This window comes from Rhinatrema bivittatum, chromosome 9, assembly GCF_901001135.1.
Source record: "Rhinatrema bivittatum chromosome 9, aRhiBiv1.1, whole genome shotgun sequence".
NCBI lineage: Eukaryota > Metazoa > Chordata > Amphibia > Gymnophiona > Rhinatrematidae > Rhinatrema > Rhinatrema bivittatum.
In genome coordinates, this window is record NC_042623.1 from 10,493,199 (window position 1) to 10,516,893 (window position 23,695).

At 47.9% G+C, this 23,695-nt stretch overlaps 1 protein-coding gene across 1 annotated transcript in view; it reads right to left on the minus strand.

The window, feature by feature from the left end:
* MCM10 (minichromosome maintenance 10 replication initiation factor) overlaps positions 1-23,695 on the minus strand; it is a 108,120-nt gene that overhangs the window by 53,802 nt on the left and 30,623 nt on the right. Inside the window, exons 8-12 of the mRNA XM_029615867.1 lie at positions 23,462-23,629; positions 10,085-10,201; positions 9,177-9,358; positions 8,195-8,292; positions 7,558-7,671 (exon numbers count right to left, since the gene is read on the minus strand). Coding sequence (XP_029471727.1) covers positions 7,558-7,671; positions 8,195-8,292; positions 9,177-9,358; positions 10,085-10,201; positions 23,462-23,629 — 679 coding nt within the window. The remainder of the gene's footprint in view (positions 1-7,557; positions 7,672-8,194; positions 8,293-9,176; positions 9,359-10,084; positions 10,202-23,461; positions 23,630-23,695) is intronic.

Sequence of the window (23,695 nt, forward strand, 5' to 3'; positions counted from 1 at the left end):
AGATTACTTTTTTATGATTGTCATTCTGGTTTTGGGCCACTTATCGTGTGCTTATTTTTCCATTATCTCTTCTCATTGGTCATTCCCAGAAAATAATTTCTGAGTGTCTTTCTGCTCAGAAACTAAGAGTTGATAGGTTTGCTATATTTTCAGCAATTTAGAACAGGTTTATTAGAAACATAAGTGTGCTACAAAGCTGTCCCACAATTATTTTTATTTATTTATGGCACAGCAGAGGAACAGCTGCTCCCGATGAAATCCAGGTGCCAAATTTTGCAGTTCATGGCTCCTAAGCCAGGTAAGTACAGACAGAAATAGAAACAGTACATATAGAAGTGAAAGTGCATCAGAAGATGAATCAGGATGAGTGGAAAGAGCGCACATGCTACCAGCTGTTCTACGGTGTGACTATATGTGGAGTAAATCTGAATAGGGTGGGGGTAAAATTTTCAGAAATTGAAAGTCATATATTAGTGATGACATGCAAGGTTCTGAGTTCACTTCTCTAGGGGAGTGTATACAGTAGGGAGAATAAAGGCAGGTATTTGAGATGTGCAAGCACATTACAATATTACAGGAAGTTTTCAAATGTTTACAGACTGTCACCTCTGACTCATCACAGCTTCCCTCTCTCTCTTTGTATCTGCCTTGTTTATTCTAATTGTTCCTGATGGTTCGGCATTATGTGAGAAGATTGCAGCAAGTCTTCAGTCTACTAATCAACCTTTAAAATTTGCTGTGTCTTAAACACGTACTTGTGTTTCTTGTGCAATAATTTACAGAAGCATCTTTTCAGGCCTAATTAGATCAAGTTTTCTGAACGTACCAGGATCAGTCCAGACCGCTGGGTTAAGCCTCCCTTCCAGCAGATGGAATCAGAGAAAAAAGCTGAAGGCACCCCCTGATAACCCAGTGTGCCACCTGCGATCCCTCAGTATTTCTCTGACTCCAGCAGATGAAGGATGGCATAACCTGCGGTTCTGATCCTTTTACAAATTTTTGATCTTTTATTAGTGTGAGGGATTATTCTTTGTATCCCTAGTTACCTTTGGCTAGATCAACTGTTACTTAAAAAAAAAAAAAAAAAAAAAAAGCAGTAGGTTTAGAGTTTAATACGGTCAGTCAGCAAGCAGTCGGCTGCAGACCTCCCAAGGGGGTGGTCTTCCCCCACTTGGTAGCAGGCAAGGCTGGGCCAGGTGCCCTCAGCCTAATTTCCCGGAGAATTTTGGTGCCTCAGCCCGGTGAGTAGGGGGGATTTACCGGTGGACCGGTCCCTCCCCCTAAAGATACAGAGAAGTTTCATTCCTCTGTTAAGAGCCCAGGGACATGTCATTCCCCTGGTTTGCCGGCATTAAAAGTTTAAAAAAAAAAAAGGAGCATTTAAAAGTTCTTCAAACATAGCCGGTTGTAATCTCCTGGGTCTCCGGAGGGGGTAATTGCTTACCCGGCGATTTCTTTTCTGTGCCAGCTCGGACGGCCATGCCGCCGGGGGGGGGGGGGTGTGTGTTGCTCTGCCTGTGGAGAGCTGGCAGCGCGGCTCTCGAGAGGGACTTTGCTCGCATTGCATCCCCGGGGGGGAAGGCCCTTCTCAGTTACCAGGTACGGGCAAGCGGCCATCCCTTACATGCGGCGAGGTTACTCACCAACCAAATAAAAGAGCCCACATCACACCAATTCTTCACAGCCTTCACTGGCTTCCTATAAAAGCCAGAATTACTTTCAAGACATTATCAATGATCCACAAGGATATTATGGGCATCGCCCACCTAAATCTAAACTCGCAACTCCGCCCTCACACATCACAAAGACCTATCAGATACAATTACAAAGGTTCCTTATATGCTCCCCCGATCAAAACTTCACTAACAAAACGAGCACTCTCCACAGCTGGGCCCACCCTCTGGAACTCATTACCGCCGGATCTATGCCAAGAGACATGTCATCTAACATTTAAGAAAAACCTAAAATCGTGGCTCTTCCGGCAAGCCTATCCAGAATCGCAGGAACACTCCGACACCGGTCAAAGAGCAAAATAGTCCACTATAAGTTCCATGACCGCCCATACCCCCTCAAGGCCCGATTACGCCTTATCTGGACAGCCCACTTGTTTGAAAGACTCCTTTGTTGATGCATTAGTTCTTTAGCTCATGCATTACTCATGTTTATGCCCATCAACACTGTTCTCTGTTACCTGTATATCCCAATTTAGCCTACCCTCTTTTTTAGCTATTCCCTACATTTATTCACATTATTTTGACGAGTTATTGTTGTCTATTTAATATTTATGTTCTTATGTTCAGAAACTCTGTTTAATGTAACGCCTTAACCGCGACAGTTTTGTTCTATGGAAACCGACCTGATTTGATATTTGTATCGAGAATGTCGGCATACAAAAATTCTAAATAAATAAATAAATAAATAAATGATCACGAGGGTTAGAGAAAAATCTCCCTGCTTGCAATCAGAGGCGAGAACAGCGGCCATTTTGCCCGATTCAGGGCTTGATGCTGTGCTTGGCTCCGGGGGCGTGGACTCCCCTCTGTGACTTTCTCCTCATAATATAAGCCCTGAAAGGCCTCGCGATTTGGGTGTTGACTTCCCGCCTCGTCCCACCTTATCTCCGGGTGGGGGGGGCCTTAAAGCGGCAGTACCCCTTTTCCGCTCAATTTGTATTATTGTTGCACAAAGCTTACATGGAGGCAGAGGCAGATTGGAATTTGCAGGAGCTTCCACCTGCAAAGCTTCCTAGGCCTACAGAGGATACAGGGGCCCCTAGGGTACAGCCACCTCAAAGTTCCTGACACTGTGGTGCCACCATTCCCTGTCCAGCCAGATCCAGATCCTCAGGATCCTCCTATGGGCGATGAGGTTGACAATGCCACCCCGGTTGAAGGGGATGACCAGCGGGTGCTCTGGTTATTTCGCAAAGAGGAGCTGGACCCCTTGATCCCTCATGTGCTACCGGAACTCAATATTCAGGCGCTGCAGCCCGTGGCAGAGTCTTCCTCAGGGGATCCGGTCTTGTCGGGTCTTCGGGCTCCCCCTAGAACCTTTCCCTTTCACTCGATGCTTTTGTAGCTTATGACTCAGGAATGGGATGCGCCTGAAGCCAGCCTGCAAGTTAGTAGAGCCATGGAAAAGCTTTATCTACTTCCGGAGGAGTCCTTGGATCTGCTTAAGATTCCTAAGGTGGATGCGGCCGTCTCAGTGATCGCTAAGCGCACAACCATTCCTGTGACGGGAGTGGCAGCTCTTAAGGAACTCCAGGATAGGAAGCTGGAGGTTCTTCTCAAAAGGATTTTTGAGGTATCGGCACTAGGCGTCAGGGCGGCCGTGTGTAGTAGTCTCATACAGAGAGCAACTCTTAGACGGGTGCAGCAGTTGCTCACAAACCAGGAGCTTCCCACGGCGGAGGCGGAACAGACAGACCGTATGGAGGCGGCAGTAGCTTATACGGCGGATGCTTTGTATGATCTCCTATGTATATCTTCGCGCACGATGGCCTCAGCGGTGTCGGCAAGGAGGCTCCTTTGGTTTCACAACTGGTCAGTTGACGTCTCGTCTAAGTCTCAGCTGGACTCACTCCCATATAAAGGAAAGCTGTTTGGTGATGACCTGGAGCACCTAATTAAGTCCTTAGGGGACAATAAGGTTTACAAGCTCCCGGAGGATAAGCCCAGGTCTTCTCGCCCCTTCGGCTCGTTTCGGGGTCAGCGCCGTTTTTTGTGCGGGTAGGGCCCCATCCTTTCCTCCGCGATAAGTGTCGGCGCGGTCCCAGCCTTGGGCTCATTCCTTTCGTGGTAGACGGCCTCCTCGTGACGGAGCCTCCCAAGGATTCTCCGCAAAAAAGTCTAACCAATGAAGGTGCGCCGGCCCATTCCTCCATTCCAGAGGAGATAGGTCGCCTCTCTCTGTTTCACGAGGAATGGGTCAAGATTACTTCAGATCAGTGTGTTTTAGACATCATAGAACACGGTTACACTTTGGATTTTGCTCGCCCACTACGGGATCTGTTCTTGGTGTCTTCTTGTGGGTCCTGGGCAAAGCAGCAGGTGGTACTCCAGACCTTGGTTCGCTTGAAGGCTCTGGGAGCGATTGTCCGGGTCCTGCCGGATGAATGTCGGACTGGCAGATACTCGTTTTACTTCGTGGTGCCCAAGGAGGGCTCCTTCCATTCGATATTAGATTTAAAGAAGGTCAACAGAGCGCTTCGGGTACCTCGTTTCGCATGGACACACTGAGGTCTGACATTGCGGCCGTCCACAAAGGCAAATTTTTGGCCTCTTTGGATCTGACGGAGGCTTACCTGCACATAGGAATCCAAGAGTCATTGGAGGTTTCTGCAGTTCATGGTCATGGGTGAGCATTACCAATTTCGGGCACTTCCGTTCAGTTTGGTGACGGCTCCTCGCGTATTCACCAAGGTGATGGTGGTAGTGGCAGCGGCCCTCAGACGAGAGGGGATATTGGTTCACCCCTATTTGTCGACTGGCTCATTCAGGCGAAGTCGGAGAATCTTTGCAAAGTGGCAATTTGGTCAGTGTTGCATAGTCTCCACTCACTCGGATGGGTAATCAATTTCACGAAGAGTCAGGGGTTGCAATTCCTGGGAGCCTGTTTCGACATGATTGTGGGCAAGGTTTTTCATCCACAGGCCAGAATGCTCAAGCTGATGTCTCAGGTGTACCGTCTTTTGGCTCTACCTTTGCCCAAGATGTGGGACTATTTACAAGTTCTTGGCTTTATGGAGTCTACTCTGGAGTTAGTCCCCTGGGCGTTGGCTCATATGAGACCTTTGCAGAGGGAGTTGTTTTCCGCTGGGACCCCAAGTCCGAAGAGTTCCATTTACCCTTGCTCCTCCTGGATTCCGCCAGGACCAGTCTTGATTGGTGGTTAGTTTCCAGTCACTTACAGCAGGGGATGGACCTAGAGAATCACCAGTGGATAATTGTGACTACGGATGCCAGCCTTTCTGGTTGAGGGGCAGTCTGTCAGTCGCAATCGGCACAGGGGCAATGGACAGCTCAGGAGTCCAAGTGGTCCATAAATTGGTTGGAGACGAGGGCGGGTCGTCTAGCGATGCGCAGTTTTCTCCCGCTTGTTTGGCATCAGTCGGTGAGGGTTCTATCCGAAAATGCGACAACTGTGGCGTACATTTATTTATTTAGTACTTTTTTATACCGACATTCATGATACAGATCATATCATATCGGTTTACAAGGAACCGGGGGTAGTAACAATAACCTTAACATAGAAGAAGCAGCAAAAAGTTACAATAAAACAAGGGTAATGGAACTAGGAAGATGAAGAAGCCAGAAAAAGAAAGGTAACTCGACAACTATAACAAATCAATTATGTCTGAGAAAGTGAGACAAAGAAGAACGTTGTCTAGTCACCACAGAGGCAGACGAGTTGATGGTCTAGGCAGAATGCCATCTGGTCCGGTTGGCAGCGTCTCACATAGCCGGAGTGGACAACGTTCAGGCAGAATTTCTCAGTCGCCAGCGGCTAGACCCCAGAGAGTGGGAGCTGTCCGAGGAGGCAATGCGGCTCTTGATTCACCGGTGGGGAATACCCCAGCTGGATTTGATGGCTACTCGGCTGAACGCAAAGCCAGCTCGTTTCTTCAGTCGCAGGAGGGACCCGTGTGGCCCTGCGACGTGCTACTCTATGTGTTTCCTCCTTGGCCGTTGGTGGGAAAAGTCTTGAGGCAAATAGAGTCCCACCGTGGACCGGTGATTCTCGTAGCTCTGGAATGGCCACGGAGGCTGTGTTTCGCCGTTCTGATCAAACTAGCGGTCGACTGTCCCTTGCATCTCGGTCGCCTTCCGAATTTTCTTCGACAGGGTCCAGTATTTTTCAATCAGGTGGCTTGCTTTTGTCTAGCGGCTTGGCTTATGAGAAGCGGCAGTTGAGAAAGAAGGGGTATCGGGATGCGGTTATCTCTACTCTGCTGCGCACACGGAAGACTTCTACTTCTCTCACTTATGTTCGAGTATGGAAGGTTTTTGATTCATGGTGCAGCGGACTGAAGGTGTCCCCGTGCCAGGCCACCATTGTGCACATTCTCACATTCTTGCAGGAAGGGTTAAAGAAGGGACTGGCGTATAGCTCGCTCCGGGTTCAGGTAGCGAAACATTTATACCTGCCGGTGCGTTCAGTGTGTCCTTCGTGGAGTTTGAACTTGGTTCTCCGTAGGCTCTGCGGTCCTCCCTTTGAGTCTATCAAGCGGGCTACGTTGAAAGATTTAACACTCAAGGCAGTGTTCCTTGTGGCCATCTGTTCGGCCAGACGAATATCTGAGATTCAAGCGTTGTGCTGCAGAGAACAGTTCTTGTGGATCTCGGATTCTGGGGTTTCGCTTAGGACGGTGCCATCTTTTATGCCGAAGGTGGTATCGGCGTTTCACGTAAACCAGTCAGTTGAGTTACAGGCTTTTCCAGATTTAGATCGGAATTCTCCTCAGGCTCATGACTTGAGGAGACTGGATGTCTGCCGGATACTTCTGCGGTACTTGGAAGTGACTAATGCTTTTCGTTTGTCAGACAGGAAAATTAGTTCTTACCTGTTAATTTTCATTCCTGTAGTACCACGGATCAGTCCAGACCATGGGCTGAGCCTCCTGTCCAACAGATGGAGGCAGACCAAAACTGAAAGGGTATCCTATATGAGGACAGAGCCTACCCTGCAGCCCTTCAGTATAACCATTGTCAAAGCAGAAAACAACAAACGTAAATAGGATCAAGCAAGTAACCAAAAAGCTCAATTGAGCAACCCAATAACATGGTAAAGAACATGGTAGAACTAAGCGCTCTTGCATATACTTGGTCCTCAACAACCAAGGCTTCCGGTGTAATCGTCTGGTATTCAGTAGGAAAAATGAAGAATCGACTGCTGAAAATCTGCAATAACAAGCTTCGAGTGGACAGTAAGAAAAGAGACACAGGGAAGGGCGTCTGGACTGATCCGTGGTACTACAGGAACGAAAATTAACAGGTAAGAACAGGTGCACGAAAATGCGCATGTGGTGATTCTAGTAGGGTGTAGTCAATCTCGACTGTTCTAGTTTAAAGAGGCACACACCTTTAGAAATGGGCTAAACACACAAGGAAAAGAATTGTTTTCTTTTGACTCCGCAGTTTCCTCTCCTTTTGTATTTCCAGCTCAGTGGCAGCCCTGGTTCCATGAACCTTCTTTCACATTCACTCAGAGATTTTCCCTTTCTTTTAATACTCCCATGCACAGCATACCTACTCTGATCATTGCAGTAATAGTGCTGGGTCAAGAGTCTTGCACCAGGGCTCCTTCCGGAACCCTGAAATCATGGGCCCCAAGACCAGCTACTAGAGGACCCCCCCCCTTAAGCAGCAACCATGACTCCCTTCTCCAGGGGGAAAGAATTCCTGATGTTTTCTACTTATTTTAATTTTTCCATTCAAGAAAAATTAAATGAAAATACATTTTAATCACATATACATAAAAAAAAAATCATCTCTGTGCTTAGCGCAGTGCTTTGCTTCTGATGTGGTACATTTTGTTCACTTCAGTGAGACATACCTGGTGCTGAAGACTTGGTGAGATGCTTTTTAAGGTTTAGTGCCCCAGGGGTTGGCAGGTCCATCAGATCCTTGAATTCTTCCGAACACTGTAACTCCCTCTTCCTCCCTGCAGCTGAAGGACAATACAGAAGAGTCTCTGAGCAGGAGAAAACCAGTGACAACTGTTGGAGGAGAGAGAAAATGAAAGAGCCGATCCCAGGTCTGGACATTAGAGGGCAGCTCTAAGGATCTTCTGCTTCTGACAGGCACAGCCTAGCAGAGTCTCTTCGAGATTTCAGGACACATTCTCAGTCTAAGAATTGTGAGCTGCTGCTCTCAGTATCTTTTCTTCCTGCGGTGATGCCTGGAAGAAAGCTGTACCATGACTCTCTGGTGTCCTATATATAATGATAGAATGCAACATCCAGGACTTGGATCTTTAGTGCCAAGTGGCTTGGAAGCCAGAAATTCACCAGGACCTAATTTCTATTCTGCAAAGTACTTTTTATATTTTATGTGCTGTTTTTTTTCCTGGTAAGTGCAGAATAGCAAGATATAGAAGAAAAATCATACATGCACTTTTCTATTTATTGCAAAATATACACAACTGAATATATCAATTTTCTGCACCGGTTTATTTGAACAGTAAAAATTACCAATTTTCTGCTTAGCTTCTAGTGCAATAGCCTCTGCTCCTCTCACCACCAGGTTGGTCAGGGTTGTCTGAACTGTCTTCTTAGGAGCTGCAGCTGCACTGCAAGAGAAGACAAACTAAATTTCCTTCGAGCAGAGGAATTTATTTATTTATTTATTTATTTCGGATTTTTATATACCGACATTCTCAATACAAGTATCGAATCAGGTCGGTTTACATAGAACAATAACTGTCGAAATAAAGGCGTTACATTAAACAGCGTTTCTTAACATATATTTTCTTAACATACAGGGAATGACGCGCATCAACTGAAACTGCCCTGAAGAATGCGGCTTCTCAGGGCAGCTAGGCGTTGGTAAAGGGGGAGAGGTTGGACCACCAAGTTTACCCCAAAGAATCCTAAAATATTTAAAATCTGTGGAGAAATGAGAACTTACCCACCAGACCCATACAAGGTAGAAATGGAGACAGTTCTGCCTGCAAGTTTCTTAGTGCTCAAGCATTGAGAGCTGCAACTAAGTGTTTTCCCTTTTTTTTTTTTGTATTAAACTTGATCCATCCTCAGAAAGAACAAGAGCAAAAGAGAAAATAGAAAGGCTAATATTCTATCTATAAAAGTAAAGAGGGGGAACCGCAGGTTCTAACACTCGCATCTGCTGGAGTCAGAATACTGAAGAGGGCACAGAGGGTGCCCTACGAGTTTTTCTCAGTCTCCATCTGCTGGAAGGGGGACATAACCCACTGTCTGGACTGATCCGGGTACGTACAGGGAATCTAAGATCAGGCAATTTATTTCTGTCTGAAGTTGAATCTTGCTCAGCGTCAGCAGGACCAGGATCACTGACTGTAGGGCAGAAAACAGCCACAAAACTGAGGCCCTGGAGAGAGTTGCATGGGGAGAAGCAAAACTTTCCAGGGTAACAAATAAAAGGTCAGTGCAGCCTAGCAACACATCTGCAAATGCTGCGCTGCTGGTTACTTACACTGAGGCTGCATAAGCCATGGATGACAACCCTCCGTAGTGAAAGCCTTCCTGGCACAGCCTGGCCTTCAGGCTGCTCCTCTTTGGAGCACGGCCAGAATAACTCGACTGGAGATCCGCTCGCTTAGCACTAAGTTTCTTATACTGTGCTCGCACGTGGAACTGACAATATTCACAGTCATCCTGAGGGAAGAAAGCCAAAACAATAGATCACAGTGAGAAGCTTGCATCCCTGGTGCACAAGTCATCTGCTAGTTTGCAATTTCTAGCAGGGAAAAGGAAACTATACAGTAAAGCAGAAGCAAACTGCACTAAGACTATAAACATTTTAACTACTGTACAATACTGATTTTACATTTAGCAGGAACTCCCCACCCCCCCAACTCTCCCACCTGCAGATGAACGGAAAATGCCATCCTGATGCATTGCTACCTCCAAAGAAACCCAAAATATGCAAATCTGTATATTTCAAACATGAAAGAATATTAGGAATGGCACCCAGGTATTACTGCCGCTCTCTGAACCAATTCATCGAATTGCCAGGTACAAGACACAGATCTGTTGCCTCTGCATTCCCACTTTTAAGGAACACTGAAAAAGCCTTAATTACAGACTGATTTAATTACTGCTGTATCCTTGCAGTGTTATAGACCCTGTACGATACTCTAGTCACAGACTGGAATGATGAAAATCCCCTCAGCTCAAGCCAACAGATAAAGTAGAGCACTTGTGCAAAGGACACAGCATCTTCCATCAGTGCTCTGCTCAGGTCGCCCCTCGGGACAGACGGAAGCACCGAGCACGTCCGCAGTGCGCAGTAAGTGAGCACAGGTGTCTCATCGTGAGACAGGACACTGCCTGCAGGAGGCGTTCCCCAAAGTTCTGTAATTTCAGGAAGACGAGACTGACCAGGTTGACAATCTGTGTGCAGGGATCGCCATTCTTCTTCTTGGCTTTGCAGGTTCCCATATCCAGAGCCTCACCCATGAGCAAGATCTTCTGCGGGTGGTCGACAGACAGGCAAACCTAGAGACAGACAGATCCCATTACCAGAAACAGGTAAAACTCCACGCCAGCCGTTCACAAGGGACAAACAATGCTTCCTGCATGGCCACAGAGTGGGCACAGCAGGAAAACAAGTCCCGGAATCAGAGGCCACTTCATTTTCCTCTTAGATTCAAAATATTTGTATTGTTATAATTAACAGTGACAATATCTAAAGACGTTTGCCAGAACAGAGCAAATTAAATGTAGACAGTTACAAAGAAAACTAGGAGAGTCACCGTTCAAACCAGCAACCCCCTCCCCATTCCACTCACTACCAACAATATACCTGTCTTGAACCTTAAATCAAAAGCTAAGAGATCAAGACTCCTGGTGATTTTGTTAACCTGTGAAAAGCAACAAATAAACTTCTTTATGTCCAAGTTTAAAGTGAGTTCTTGTGTCCATGCTTGCCAGATAGATTCTCTGTCTGAACACCTTGAGTTAACAGGTATATTTTATGTCTACTTGGGCTTTCTATATCAAACAAGTCTATTAGTACCACCCACCCATGGGCCATAAGGTTCACATTATCTACATATAGTGTCTAACTTGGAGGAAACCAAAGATATCCTTTTGTGAGATAATATATGAAGGAAAATTGGTTCTTACCTGCTAATTTTCGTTCCTGTAGTACCACAGATCATCCCAGACTCCTGGGTTTTGCCTCCCTGTACCCAAGCCAAGATGACAGCAAACCACCATAAATTTATAAGGAAGCTTCTAAGCAAACTCGCTTCCCTCCAACGAGCCGGAAGAAGGTAAAGCTGCCCAAAAAGACAGTGGAAAACTCATTTCCCAAATATAACATGAGTGATCAGCATTGAAAAACCTCCAACAACTCTGCACTATATACAAAGCAATAATATGAGTGGTGGACTCTCCCCCCCGGAAAATGGGTGGGTCTCTGGACTGATCTGTAGTATTACAGGAATGAAAATTAGCAGGTAAGAACCAATTTCCCTTTCCCTGTACGTACCCATTTCAGTCCAGACTCCTGGGATCTACTTAAGTTCCCCTTAACTCAGGTGGGACCTGGAGAGTTCTGCTCATAAGAACATAAGAAATTGCCATGCTGGGTCAGACCAAGGGTCCATCAAGCCCAGCATCCTGTTTCCAACACAGGCCAAAACCAGGCCACAAGAACCTCGCAATTACCCAAACACTAAGAAGATCCCATGCTACTGATGCAATTAATAGCAGTGGCTATTCCCTAAGTAAAATTGATTAATAGCCATTAATGGACTTCTCCTCCAAGAACTTATCCAGAACTTTTTTGAAACCAGCTACACTAACTGCACTAATCACATCCTCTGGCAACAAATTCCAGAGCTTTATTGTGCGTTGAGTGAAAAAGAATTTTCTCCGATTAGTCTTAAATGTGCTACTTGCTAACTTCATGGAATGCCCCCTAGTCCTTCTATTATTCGAAAGTGAAAATAACCGAGTCACATCTACTTGTTCAAAAACTCTCATGATCTTAAAGACCTCTATCATATCTCCCCTCAGCCGTCTCTTCTCCAAGCTGAACAGCCCTAATCTCTTCAGCCTTTCCTCATAGGGAAGCTGTTCCATCCTCTTTATCATTTTGGTTGCCCTTCTCTGTACCTTCTCCATAGCAACTATATCTTTGAGATGCGGCGACCAGAATTGTACACAGTATTCAAGGTGTGGTCTCACCATGGAGTGATATAGAGGCATTATGACATTTTCCGTTCTATTATCCATTCCCTTCCTAATAATTCCTAACATTCTATTTGCTTTTTTGACTGCTGCAGCACACTGAGCCAACGATTTTAAAGTATTATCCACTATGATGCCTACATCTTTTTCCTGGATGGTAGCTCCTAATATGGAACCTAACATCGTGTAACTACAGCAATGGTTATTTTTCCCTATATGCAACACCTTGCACTTGTCCACATTAAATTTCAACTGCCATTTGGATGCCCAATCTTCAAGTCTTGCAAGGTCCTCCTGTAATGTATCACAGTCTGCTTGTGATTTAACTACTCTGAATAATTTTGTATCATCTGCAAATTTGATTACCTCACTCGTCGTATTCCTTTCCAGATCATTTATATATATATATTGAAAAGCACCGGTCCAAGTACAGATCCCTGAGGCACTCCACTGTGTACCCCTTTTCCACTGAGAAAATTGACCATTTAATCCTACTCTGTTTCCTGTCTTTTAACCAGCTGGTAATCCACGAAAGGACATCACCTCCTATCCCATGACTTTTTAGTTTTCGTAGAAGCCTCTCATGAGGGACTTTGTCAAACGCCTTCTGAAAATCCAAATACACTACGTCTACTGGTTCACTTTTATCCAGATGTTTATTAACCCCTTCAAAAAAATGAAGCAGATTTGTTAGGCAAGACTTCCCTTGGGTAAATCCATGTTCACTATGTTCCATTAAATCATGTCTTTCTATATGCTCTACGATTTTGATCTTGAGAATAGTTTCCACTATTTTTCCCGGCACTGAAGTCAGGCTCATTGGTCTATGATCACCCCTGGAGCCTTTTTTAAATATTGGGGTTACATTGGCCACCCTCCAGTCTTCAGGTACAATGGATCATTTTAATGATAGGTTACAAATTTTAACTAATAGATCAGAAATTTCATTTTTTAGTTCCTTCAGAACCCTAGGATGCATACTATCCGGTCCAGGTGATTTGCTACTCTTTAGTTTGTCAATCTGCCCTACTACATCTTCCAGGTTCACAGTGATTTCGTTCAGTTTGTCTGACTCATCACCCCTGAAAACAATCTCCGGAACTGGTATCTCCCCAACATCCTCATTAGTAAACACGGAGGCAAAGAATTCATTTAGTCTTTCTGCAATGGCCTTATCTTCCCTAAGAGCCCCTTTAACCCCTCTCATCTAATGGTCCAACCGACTCCCTCACAGGTTTCTTGCTTTGGATATATTTTAAAAAGTTTTTATTATGAGTTTTTGCCTCTATGGCCAATTTCATTTCAAATTCTCTCTTCGCCTGTCTTATCAATGTTTTACACTTAGCTTGACCATGCTTATGTTTTATTCTATTTTCTTCAGATGGATCCTTCTTCCAATTTTTGAAGGATGTTTTTTTTTTGGCTAAAATAGCCTCTTTCACCTCACCTTTTAACCATGACAGTAATCGTTTTGCCTTCCTTCCACCTTTCTTAATGAGTGGAATACATATGGACTGCGCCTCGTAGAACACTCTCACTAAAGCACATGGAAGCCAGAGCCCTGACATCCAATAATGTAACCTGTAAGTATTGCAGGAGAACTCTTAACATCCAAACAACGCAGATCTCCACCCGACGTGTTAGCAATATCCTCCGGAGAAAAAGCAAGAAGCTCCACTGACTGATTTCCATGAAAAGAGGAGACTACCTTTGGCACAAAGGATGGAACAGTCTTTAGGGAAACCTCCGAATCAGAAAACCGAAGAAAGGGTTCCCTACAGGATAAAGCTTGCAGCTCGGATACCCGCCTGGCTGAGCAAATAGAAACTAGAAACATTGTTTTAGAGGCAGGTCCTTGAGCGTGGCCTGCCAAAGGGGTTCAAAGGGCACCTTGCAAAGTACACAGAGTACCAAGTTAAGGCTCCAGGATGGGCAAGTAGCCAGGACAGGCTGATTCAAATGCTTAGCCCCCTTAAGAAAACGGATGACATCCGGATGGGCAGCCACCGCATAGCCGTCCAGCTTCCCCAAGAGAGAACCAAGTGCCGAAACCTGTACTCGCAAAGAATTGAAAGACAAACCTTTAGAGAGGCCATTCTGGAGAAAAGAGAGAACCAGGGACACCGAGGCATTGCGCGCCAATACATCAGCCTCAGCACACATATTGTCAAACACTCTCCAAACCCGAACATAAGCCAGAGAGGTAGAAGTTTTACGGGCCTGCAGCATCATGGATATCACCTCCTCCTTATAGCCCTTCTTTCTCAGTCGCCACCGCTCAAAAGCCAGGCCGCTAGACAAAAGTCTGATCGAAAAATACGGGACCTTGTCTTAGAAGGTTGGGGAGGTGACCGAGAAGAAGAGGACCATCCGACATGAGATCACGAGATCTGTGAACCATGGTCTCCGGGCCACTCTGGCGCCACAAGAATGACCGGACCCATGTGAAGCTCTATCCTTCTGAACACCTTTCCCATCAGAGGCCATGTTGGGAACACGTAGAGGACGTCATCGCTGGGCCAGGGTAGGACCAGGGCATCCACGCCCTCTGAGCAGTGCTCCCTTCTGTGACTGAAGAACCTGGGAGCCTTTGCATTTCTCAAGGTGGCCATCAAGTCCAAGTTGGGAGCCCCCCACTTGCACACGACTAGATCTATCGCTTCTTCTGACAACTCCCACTCTCCGGGATCGAGATGCTGACGACTGAGAAAGTCTGCTTCAACATTCTCCTTCCCCGCAATGTGGGAGGCCGCCAGTTGGTCCAAATGACGCTCTGCCCAGGCAAGCAGTTTGCTGGCTTCCAGGGCCACCAGACGACTTCTTGTGCCCCCCTGGCGATTGACGTGGTGGCATTGTCTGAAAGGACTCTCACCACCTTGTGATGGAGCAAGGGTAGGAAGAACTTGAGTGCCAGCCGCACAGCTCGGGCCTCCAGGCGATTGATGTGCCACTTGGATTGGATCGAGGACCATCTTCCCTGGGTTGATTGATTCTGACATACCGCTCCCCAGCCTGAGAGGCTGGCATCCGTTGTCACAACAATCCACTGTGGAGTCTACAGGGGCATGCCCTTCAATAGGTGATCGAGCGAGAGCCCCCATTGTATGCTGGAGATGGTAGATTCGGGAAGTAGTAGGGGTGTCAGAGACTCTTCAGAAACTGGCTTCCAACGGGCTAGCAAAGCTTTCTGCAAAGGACGCATATGCGCAAAGGCCCAGGGAACCAAATTTATAGTTGAAGCCATAGAGCCCAGAACTTGGAGGTAGTCCCAGGCCGTGGGCATAGAGAGAGATAAGAGATGCTGTATCTGATTCATGAGCTTGAGCGCCCGGGCAGCAAGACCTTGGACACGCTGGTGTCGAAACGAGCTCCCAATAATTCCAGAACCTGGGAGAGGACGAGGTTGCTCTTGGAGTAGTTGACTATTCACCAGAGGGAGGTGAGGACAGACACGACCCGACTGACCGCTGTCGCACAGAGCTTCTCCGACTTCGCACGGATGAGCCAGTCGTCCAGGTAGGGATGGACTAAGACTCCCTCCCGTTGGAGGAAGGCCGCTACCACCACCATCACCTTGGTGAACGTGCGAGGAGTGGTGGCGAGCCCGAACGGGAGTGCCTGAAACTGGTAATGCCGGCCCAGGATGTCGAAGCGAAGAAACTTCTCGTGCTCCTTGCGAATCGGGATGTGAAAGTAGGCTTCCGTGAGATCGAGGGAGGCAAGGAACTCGCCTGAGCGAACCGCCGCTATGACTGCCCTCAGTCTCCATCCGAAAATGGGGAACCTTGAGCACCCAAGTTGACTCTCTTGAGGTCCAGGATTGGTCGAAAGGAGGAGTCCTTTTTGGGAACGACGAAGTAGATGGAATACTGGCCGGATCCCTGTTCCTTTGGGGGAACAGGGACTATGGCCCCAAGTTACAGGAGCCTGTCGAGACACACCGCTGGCTGCTTTCGACTGCCGCACGGAAAGATCAGGTAGCGGTCCGGAATGTCCCGAGCAAATTCTAACTCGTAACCTCCTCCGATCACGTCAACCCACTGATCCGTAGTAATTTTGGCCCATTCCTCGAGAAAGAGGGACAGACGACCACCTTAGGTGGGAGCGGGGGAATGGGCTGGCCGCATCTCATTGCGAGGACTTCATGGTGGATCCTTGAGGGTTACCATCCTGGAATGGCCAACGTCTCCGAAAGGAATGAGACTATGCTTGCGATCTGGTGGAGGTATTTCGCTGAAAAGACCCCCGTGGCTTGTTGTACCTGCGCTGACCCCTGAATCGAGAGCGCGAAGGAAAAAATGATTTGGACTGTTTGGAGCAGTCCTCAGGCAGCTTGTGAACCTTGTCACCCAAGGATTTAATAAGCTGCTCCAGGTCCTCCCCAAAGAGCAACTTGCCCTTGAATGGGAGAGTGCCCAACTGCGATTTGGAGGAGGAGTCTTCCGCCCAGTTTCGCAGCCAGAGGAGTCGCCTGGCCGAAACCGCTGAGACCATGGCTCTGGCCTGTACCCGGAGATCATAAAGGGCATCAGCTCCATACGCAATCTCGTCTTCGAGCCACTCCGCTGAGTAGCTGCTGAATTTTCTCAATGGAAGGGAGTGGCCAGTGGAGTGCCTCAGGGATCTGTATTGGGACCCTTACTTTTCAATATATTTATAAATGATCTGGAAAGAAATACGACGAGTAAGATAATCAAATTTGCAGATGAGACAAAATTGTTCAGAGTAGTTAAATCACAAGTAGATTGTGATAAATTGCAGGAAAACATTGTGAGACTGGAAAATTGGGCATCCAAATGGCAGATGAAATTTAATATGGATAAGTGCAAGGTGATGCATATAGGGAAAAATAACCCATGCTATAATTACACAATGTTGGGTTCCATATTAGGTGGAGAAGAGACGACTGAGGGGGGATATGATAGAGGTGTTTAAAATAATGAGAGGTCTAGAACGGGTAGATGTGAATCGGTTATTTACTCTTTCGGATAGTAGAAAGACTAGGGGACACTCCATGAAGTTAACATGGGGCACATTTAAAACTAATCGGAGAAAGTTCTTTTTTACTCAACGCACAATTAAACTCTGGAATTTGTTGCCAGAGAATGTGGTTCGTGCAGTTAGTATAGCTGTGTTTAAAAAAGGATTGGATAAGTTCTTGGAGGAGAAGTCCATTACCTGCTATTAAGTTCACTTAGAGAATAGCCACTGCCATTAGCAATGGTTACATGGAATAGACTTAGTTTTTGGGTACTTGCCAGGTTCTTATGGCCTGGATTGGCCACTGTTGGAAACAGGATGCTGGGCTTGATGGACCCTTGGTCTGACCCAGTATGGCATTTTCTTATGTTCTTATGTTCTAACCCAAGAAAGAGATCTAGGTGTCATAGTGGATAACACATTGAAATAGTCAGTTCAGTGTGCTGTGGCAGTCAAAAAAGCAAACAGAATGTTGGGAATTATTAGAAAGGGCATGGTGAATAAAACAGAAAATATCATAATGCCTCTGTATCGCTCCATGGTGAGACCGCACCTTGAATACTATGTACAATTCTGGTCGCCGCATCTCAAAAAAAGATATAATTGCGATGGAGAAGGTACAGAGAAGGGCAACCAAAATGATTATTATTATTATTTATTTATTTTGAAGGTTTTGTATACCGATATTCGTTAGGAAAACATCACATCGGTTTCCATAGAACTATAAAATAGCCAACAGGGCTTTACAATGAACCTGATACAATAAACAATGAACAGGGGAGGGTTTTATAAAAAAAAAAAGATTAGAGGAATGGAACAGCTCCCCTATGAGGAAAGACTAAAGAGGTTAGGACTTTTCAGCTTGGAGAAGAGACGACTGAGGGGGGATATGATAGAGGTGTTTAAAATCATCAGAGGTCTAGAATGGGTAGATGTGAATCGGTTATTTACTCTTTCGGATAATAGAAAGACTAGGGGGCACTCCATGAAGTTAGCATGGGGCACATTTAAAACTAATCGGAGAAAGTTCTTTTTTACTCAATGCACAATTAAACTCTGGAATTTGTTGCCAAAGGATGTGGTTAGTGCAGATAGTATAGCTGTGTTTAAAAAAGGATTGGATAAGTTCTTGGAGGAAAAGTCCATTACCTGCTATTAAGTTCACTTAGAGAATATCCGTTGCCATTAGCAATGGTTACATGGAATAGACTTAGTTTTTGGGTACTTGCCTGGTTCTTATGGCCTGGATTGGCCACTGTTGGAAACAGGATGATGGGCTTGATGGACCCTTGGTCTGACCCAGTATGGCATGTTCTTATCCTACCTGAGGTTTGCCCACTGCATGAGATTGCTACAGACTGTCGCCCGGACTCCTAAGGCCAGCACCTTGAAGATCCTCTTGAGATGTAGCTCCAACCTGTGATCCTGAAGATCCTTTAACGCTGTTGTTCCCACCATCGGGATGGTGGTGCGTGTGGTGACTGCGGACACCGAAGCATCTTCTTTGGGGAACTTAAGCATTTCAAGCGATTGATCTGGCAGGGGATACAGCTTATCCATTGCCCTGCCCACCCGGAGACCAGACTCGGGGACTCCCATTCCCGGAGCAGGAGTTGCATGAGCATAGGATGGAATGGGAAAGTACGAGGTGGAGCCCTCAGCCCCGCTAAGACCGGATCCACGGTGTGCGAATTGAAGGCACTGGCGGATTCTTCCGAAGGAACCACAATCCCAAGTTCATCTAGAACAAAAGGAATAAGCGGGTCAAGCTCTTCTCGTTTAAACAATCTCAGAACCCGCAGGTCATCTCCTTCGAAGGGCGGATTTGCTAGTGACAAATCCGGGTCCTGATCCGAATCTGGCAGAGGAGAGGGCTGAGGAGGGTCAGGCGGAACCGGTCCGCCCAGCCCGGTCCTGACCCTAGAAGCACCCTGAGAGTCTGGGGCGCCAGAGCCCTGTCCAATGGTCAATCGAGGGATCTTTGCCGGGGGGGGGGGGGGTCAGGGGCTGCACCCAGAGAGCCCACGGGGCTTAGTTCAGGCGGCGAATGAAGCAAATCTGGCTCCCCTCCCCCCTGAGGCTCCGAATTGGTAGCGAGGTCCAGGCACAAAATGGCCGCCGTTCCCACGATTTTCTGAGAGGGAGCCAGCCTGGCCGCATGCTTAACGACCCAATCCCGGGTCATCGATTTTAAAGATGCCGCGGAGGGTCCCTCCCCTCCAGGCAAGCAGACAGAGCCCCTCGCGGGAGAGCCACGAAGCAGGCTCTCCGCAGGCTATACAGAAAGCTGATCGTGGCATCGGGAGGGACAAGGTCAGCCGCGGAGGAAGGTAAATCAGCTGTGCCTGTCTGTTCTGGTGAGCGGGAGCAGATGAGACCGCTCTGAGCTGCTTCTTTCCCTGCCAGCAGGAAAAATCAACTGCGGTGAATTGCCTTTTTCCTTCACAAAAGGTTTCTTTTTAATTGCTTTTTTTTTTTTTTACAACAGCAGAGGAATTAAATCATCTCTGCAACGGGACACGAGGCATAACACATATCTGGGATCACCTAGACAAGAAGGGGGAGTGACTGGACCACCAATATCATCCCTAGGCAGGGAAAAAAAAAAAGAGGTCACCAGGAATAAGGGGTCCTAGGCTGATTACTCAAGGGGAAAATCCCCCCTAGGACCCTATAAGAGCTAGGAACCAGAACTGTCTCCTGCGAATTTTAAACACTGTGTTCTTGATTTCTTTTTTTTTTTTTTTAACTTTCAATCAATACTTGCTTGATCCAGTGAGGAGAGAGACATGAAAAGAAAACTTCTCAAAGAGAAAGAAAGAAAATATAACTAAGGAGAGGGAACCGCAGGTTTGTCCATCTGCATCTGCTGGAGACAGAGAAATACTGAGGGGCGCAGGGTGAGCACTGTCCTCATATAGGACACCCTTTCAGTTTTTCTGTCTCCATCTGCTGGACTGATCCAGGTACATACAGGGAACGGGACACCTCCCACAGCAGACTGATCTCCATACTGATTTTGGAGCTGGCGCAGCAGCTGCAGGCATCCCTGAGGTGCTTTCTTCCCCTTAAAGACAGCCAAAACAAAGGCCCACATGGTTGAGCCAGGCATGAGATCCCCCACAAGCGCGGCAAGAAAAGTCGTGCACCATTGCCGCGTGGTTCGGGCCTCGCTTTGGCACCTAAATTGCCATCAGGGAGCCAGCCTGCCAGAGAGCCCTGCCGCTCAGAACGCTGTATCCCGCTCACTCTTGCCAGTAAAAGTGACTGCAAAGGTATTCTACTTTAGTTGTGCTAACTCTAGCTTCTATCTTTTTTCTTTTTTTTTAATGCAACTTTACTAGCAAAGGAACAAGCTCTAACCAAAAAGATAATAAATGGGATACTTCCCTGCTCCTTAGGGCTGCCAATGCAGAACTACCAGCAGGATCCAAGGCTGCGTCACAGGAGATGAGAGATCTGGACCACCAGGTGTCCACCCCAGGGAATTAGGAACCAGCAAACCATAAGGGTCACCAACTCCCAGCCCCTACCTCCCTTCTTAGCTATTTCCACCTCTTACATATCATCTCCCCAATCTTGCTCTCTCCCCATACTAACTCATAGGATCAAGCTCCTCACCTCGAAACAATCTGAGCACTGCAGATCATCTCCCTCAACCGGGATGGATTTTTCGTCTTCCTTGTCCGCATCCACGCTGAGAGGGTCTTGTGATGAAAGGTCTGGCTGTTCGGCTAGCGGGGTCCCGGACGCGTCTGAAATCCCACGGACCGTCCTAATTCTAGTGGTGTCCTGGCCTTCAGCAGAGTAGGGGACCTTCGCTGGCTGAGGCTCCTGTGACTGAAAGTCAGCCTCTGCCTCAAGATAAGCTTTGTGTCAGTAAAAGCACAAACTGTGAAGAAAAAGGGTGCTGTCTCTTTAAGACCCTTCCTCGGGGGTAAGCCCGAACCTGGAGGGGGGGGGGGGGGGGGGAGCAGGCACTGAGCCCTCTCAGGGCTCAGATTCAGCGGGGAAAGCTGCGGCGGGGAAATCCCCTCTGCCCCAAGCACTGCATCGGAGCCAGGAGGATTTAAAATGGCTGCTGTTCCCACACTGATTGGGAACGGAGCAGCCCGAGGCCTCCGAGCAGGCAGTTTCTTCCCCACATCTCAGGACCACGTTAGAGACGCCCCACTATCACTCCCAGTCGCCCCCGTCGGGCCCTCTCCCCTGGGAAGACATCGGGAGCAGAGGCCGCCGTGGGAGAGCTGCGCAGCCGGCTCCCCGCAGGCAGAACACCGCGATCCCCGAGGCATCCCCAGACGGAGCTGCAACGAGGGAAGTAAAAATTAGTGGGAAAAAAACTAGTACCTCCGGAGACCTGCGACAGCTACGTTTTTTGGTTTTTTTTTTTACTTTGCACACACACAATCAAGCAGGGGAATGAAACGTCCCTGGGTCTAGGTTTTGTAATGCAGGTCGCAGAGGAATGTATCCAGTTCGTCTAGTACATGGGGAATAAGGGGATCCATCTCATCCTTTGAAAAAGACGTAACACTCGGGGGTCATCACCTTCTACTGGCGTAGCCGGTGTCGGGTCATCGAGGTCGGGGTCTGTATCCGGATCCTGATTAGGGAGACTGGGAACGGACGGGTGAGCGACCACCCGTACCTGGGAGGACCCTTGTGATGGAGCCTCGGACACTGGGGGTACTGGCCCTCCTGTAGGCCCCTGGGGCAAAGTGGGCCCAGGGCCTCGTGGGAGCCCTAAGGGTTGGAACGGAGTCCCAGCATTCCCAGGCTCATCCAGCCGAAAAACCTTGGCAGGTGGAGGGGCGGAGGCAGGGTCCATACGCACTAGGTAGGCATTATGCATCAAAAGAATAAAGTCCGCGGAGAAGGGCGGGGGTGGGCCCGGTGGGGGATTCTCAGAGGGGTGGCCCTGAAGGAGGTTCTGGGGCTGGGAGGATCGCGGGAGTCAGGATCGGCGGCGCTAGGGGAAAACCGCCATCAGAAACGGAGTCTGGCTGCTCCGGAGCAGGCAGAGAAGGAGGCAAGATGGCCACCGTTCCTGCGGACGGAAAGGGGGCCGGCCTTTCTGAAGCTGTACGCGCGTGTGCGAAGAACGGCCCCCTGGGCCTGGGGTGCCTTCCCTGCCGGGGAGACAGCTGGTACACAGGCCTTCGCGGGAGAGCCGCAATCCGGGCTCCCCGCAGGCACAGCCATCGCGCCGGGCGCGGCATCGGAGGGGAATCGGGACCTGCAAATAAACCACCCTCCGGAAACTAGCAGCAGTCACAAGCGGAGCCTGCGCTGGCAAGGTAAGGCAGGCTGAGAGAAGTAGCACAGAGGCATGGCGCCTCTCTGAGGAAAGATGACATCTCAGAGCAGCCGGCCGGAGGGGGAGAGGTTGAACCACCAACGTGCACCCCAGCCGGCAGGAACGTAGGGAAGAGGATTCCTGTGAAAGAGAAAAAGAACAGAACTTACCCCACAACAAAGAAAAAGTAGACAATTTGGGAGTACCCAAGTTCTGACTGCAAGTTTCACAGATTGAAAGGAGGAAAACTCCTCCACAGATCCTCTAATTTAGGATTTTCCTTTTTTTTTTTTAAATATGATCCATCCAAAGACAGAAAATTAGTAATACAAACTATCAAGATTACAGGGGGACCGCAGGTGCCACCTTCATCTGCTGGAGTCAGAGTAATACTGAAGGGACGCAGAGGGCGCTCCAACCTATAAGGGGCCATCCTTACAATTCTGCTCTGACTCCATCTGCTGGAAGGGGGACAACCCACTGTCTGGACTGATCCGGGTACGTACAGGGAATGCAGGTCTCACCAGAGGAATGAAAACGTCTCTGGGCTGTTAGGGGACGGGACCGGTCCACCAGTAAATCCCCCTACTCACTGGTCTGAAGGACAAGCTCCGGGCAATCAGGCTCTCAGGGTCCTCAACCCCAGCCGTGCCTGCTACCAAGTGGGATAGGCTCCAACACCTTGGGAGGACTTGTGCTCCTTTCCTTTCCTTTTTTTTTGTAATTTATATTTTATTGAGAATTCAAACATGTCATTGTACAACAGTCTTAAAATCCGTAATACAAAATAACTAACAACAACATTATGGGCTTCCAGGCATTATAACATTGGGATAACACTCGTCAAAATTGCAGTTACCCATCTGGGATATTGGAAGCCCCTCCCAAATATGGAACATTCTGTACTTCATTAAACCCCCCCCTCTCCTTTCCTTTTTTTTAAATAAAGGATCAGGACCGCAGGTTCTGCCACCTTCATCTGCTGGAGACAGAGAAATACTGGAGGATCGCAGGAGGCGCAGCAGTCTAAGTGGGGGTGCCTTGCAAGTTTCTCTCTGTCTCCATCTGCTGGAAGGGAGGCATAACCCAGCGGGATGGACTGATCCGGGTATGTACAGGGAACAAAGGTTTCAAAGACATGCACAAACAGGGTCTCAGACTAGCCATGGTCAAAGGAAGCATACATCAGACCCCAAACACAACACGTGCAATGCTAGCAAGAGGAGGAAGGTGTCTGGGAAAGCCACAAGAAGAGAGAACCCCAGAGGGTGCCAGCCTACCTCCTGGGAGCCTTCCCTGGGTTTCATGGGCATGGCGTTGAGCAGTCCAAGGACAGTGCCCCTCTCAGTCTTCCAGTGCTCCTTGTGCACGTCGCCAAACAGGAACAAGGACACACCGCTGTCGAGATTCCTCAGGTCATTCAGGCACCAGATGCTAAACGTTTTCCCCTGAACAGAAAGGCAGGCTTGTTTTCCTACTTTTATCTTTAAAATGCAATGCGATACAAAGCCAGC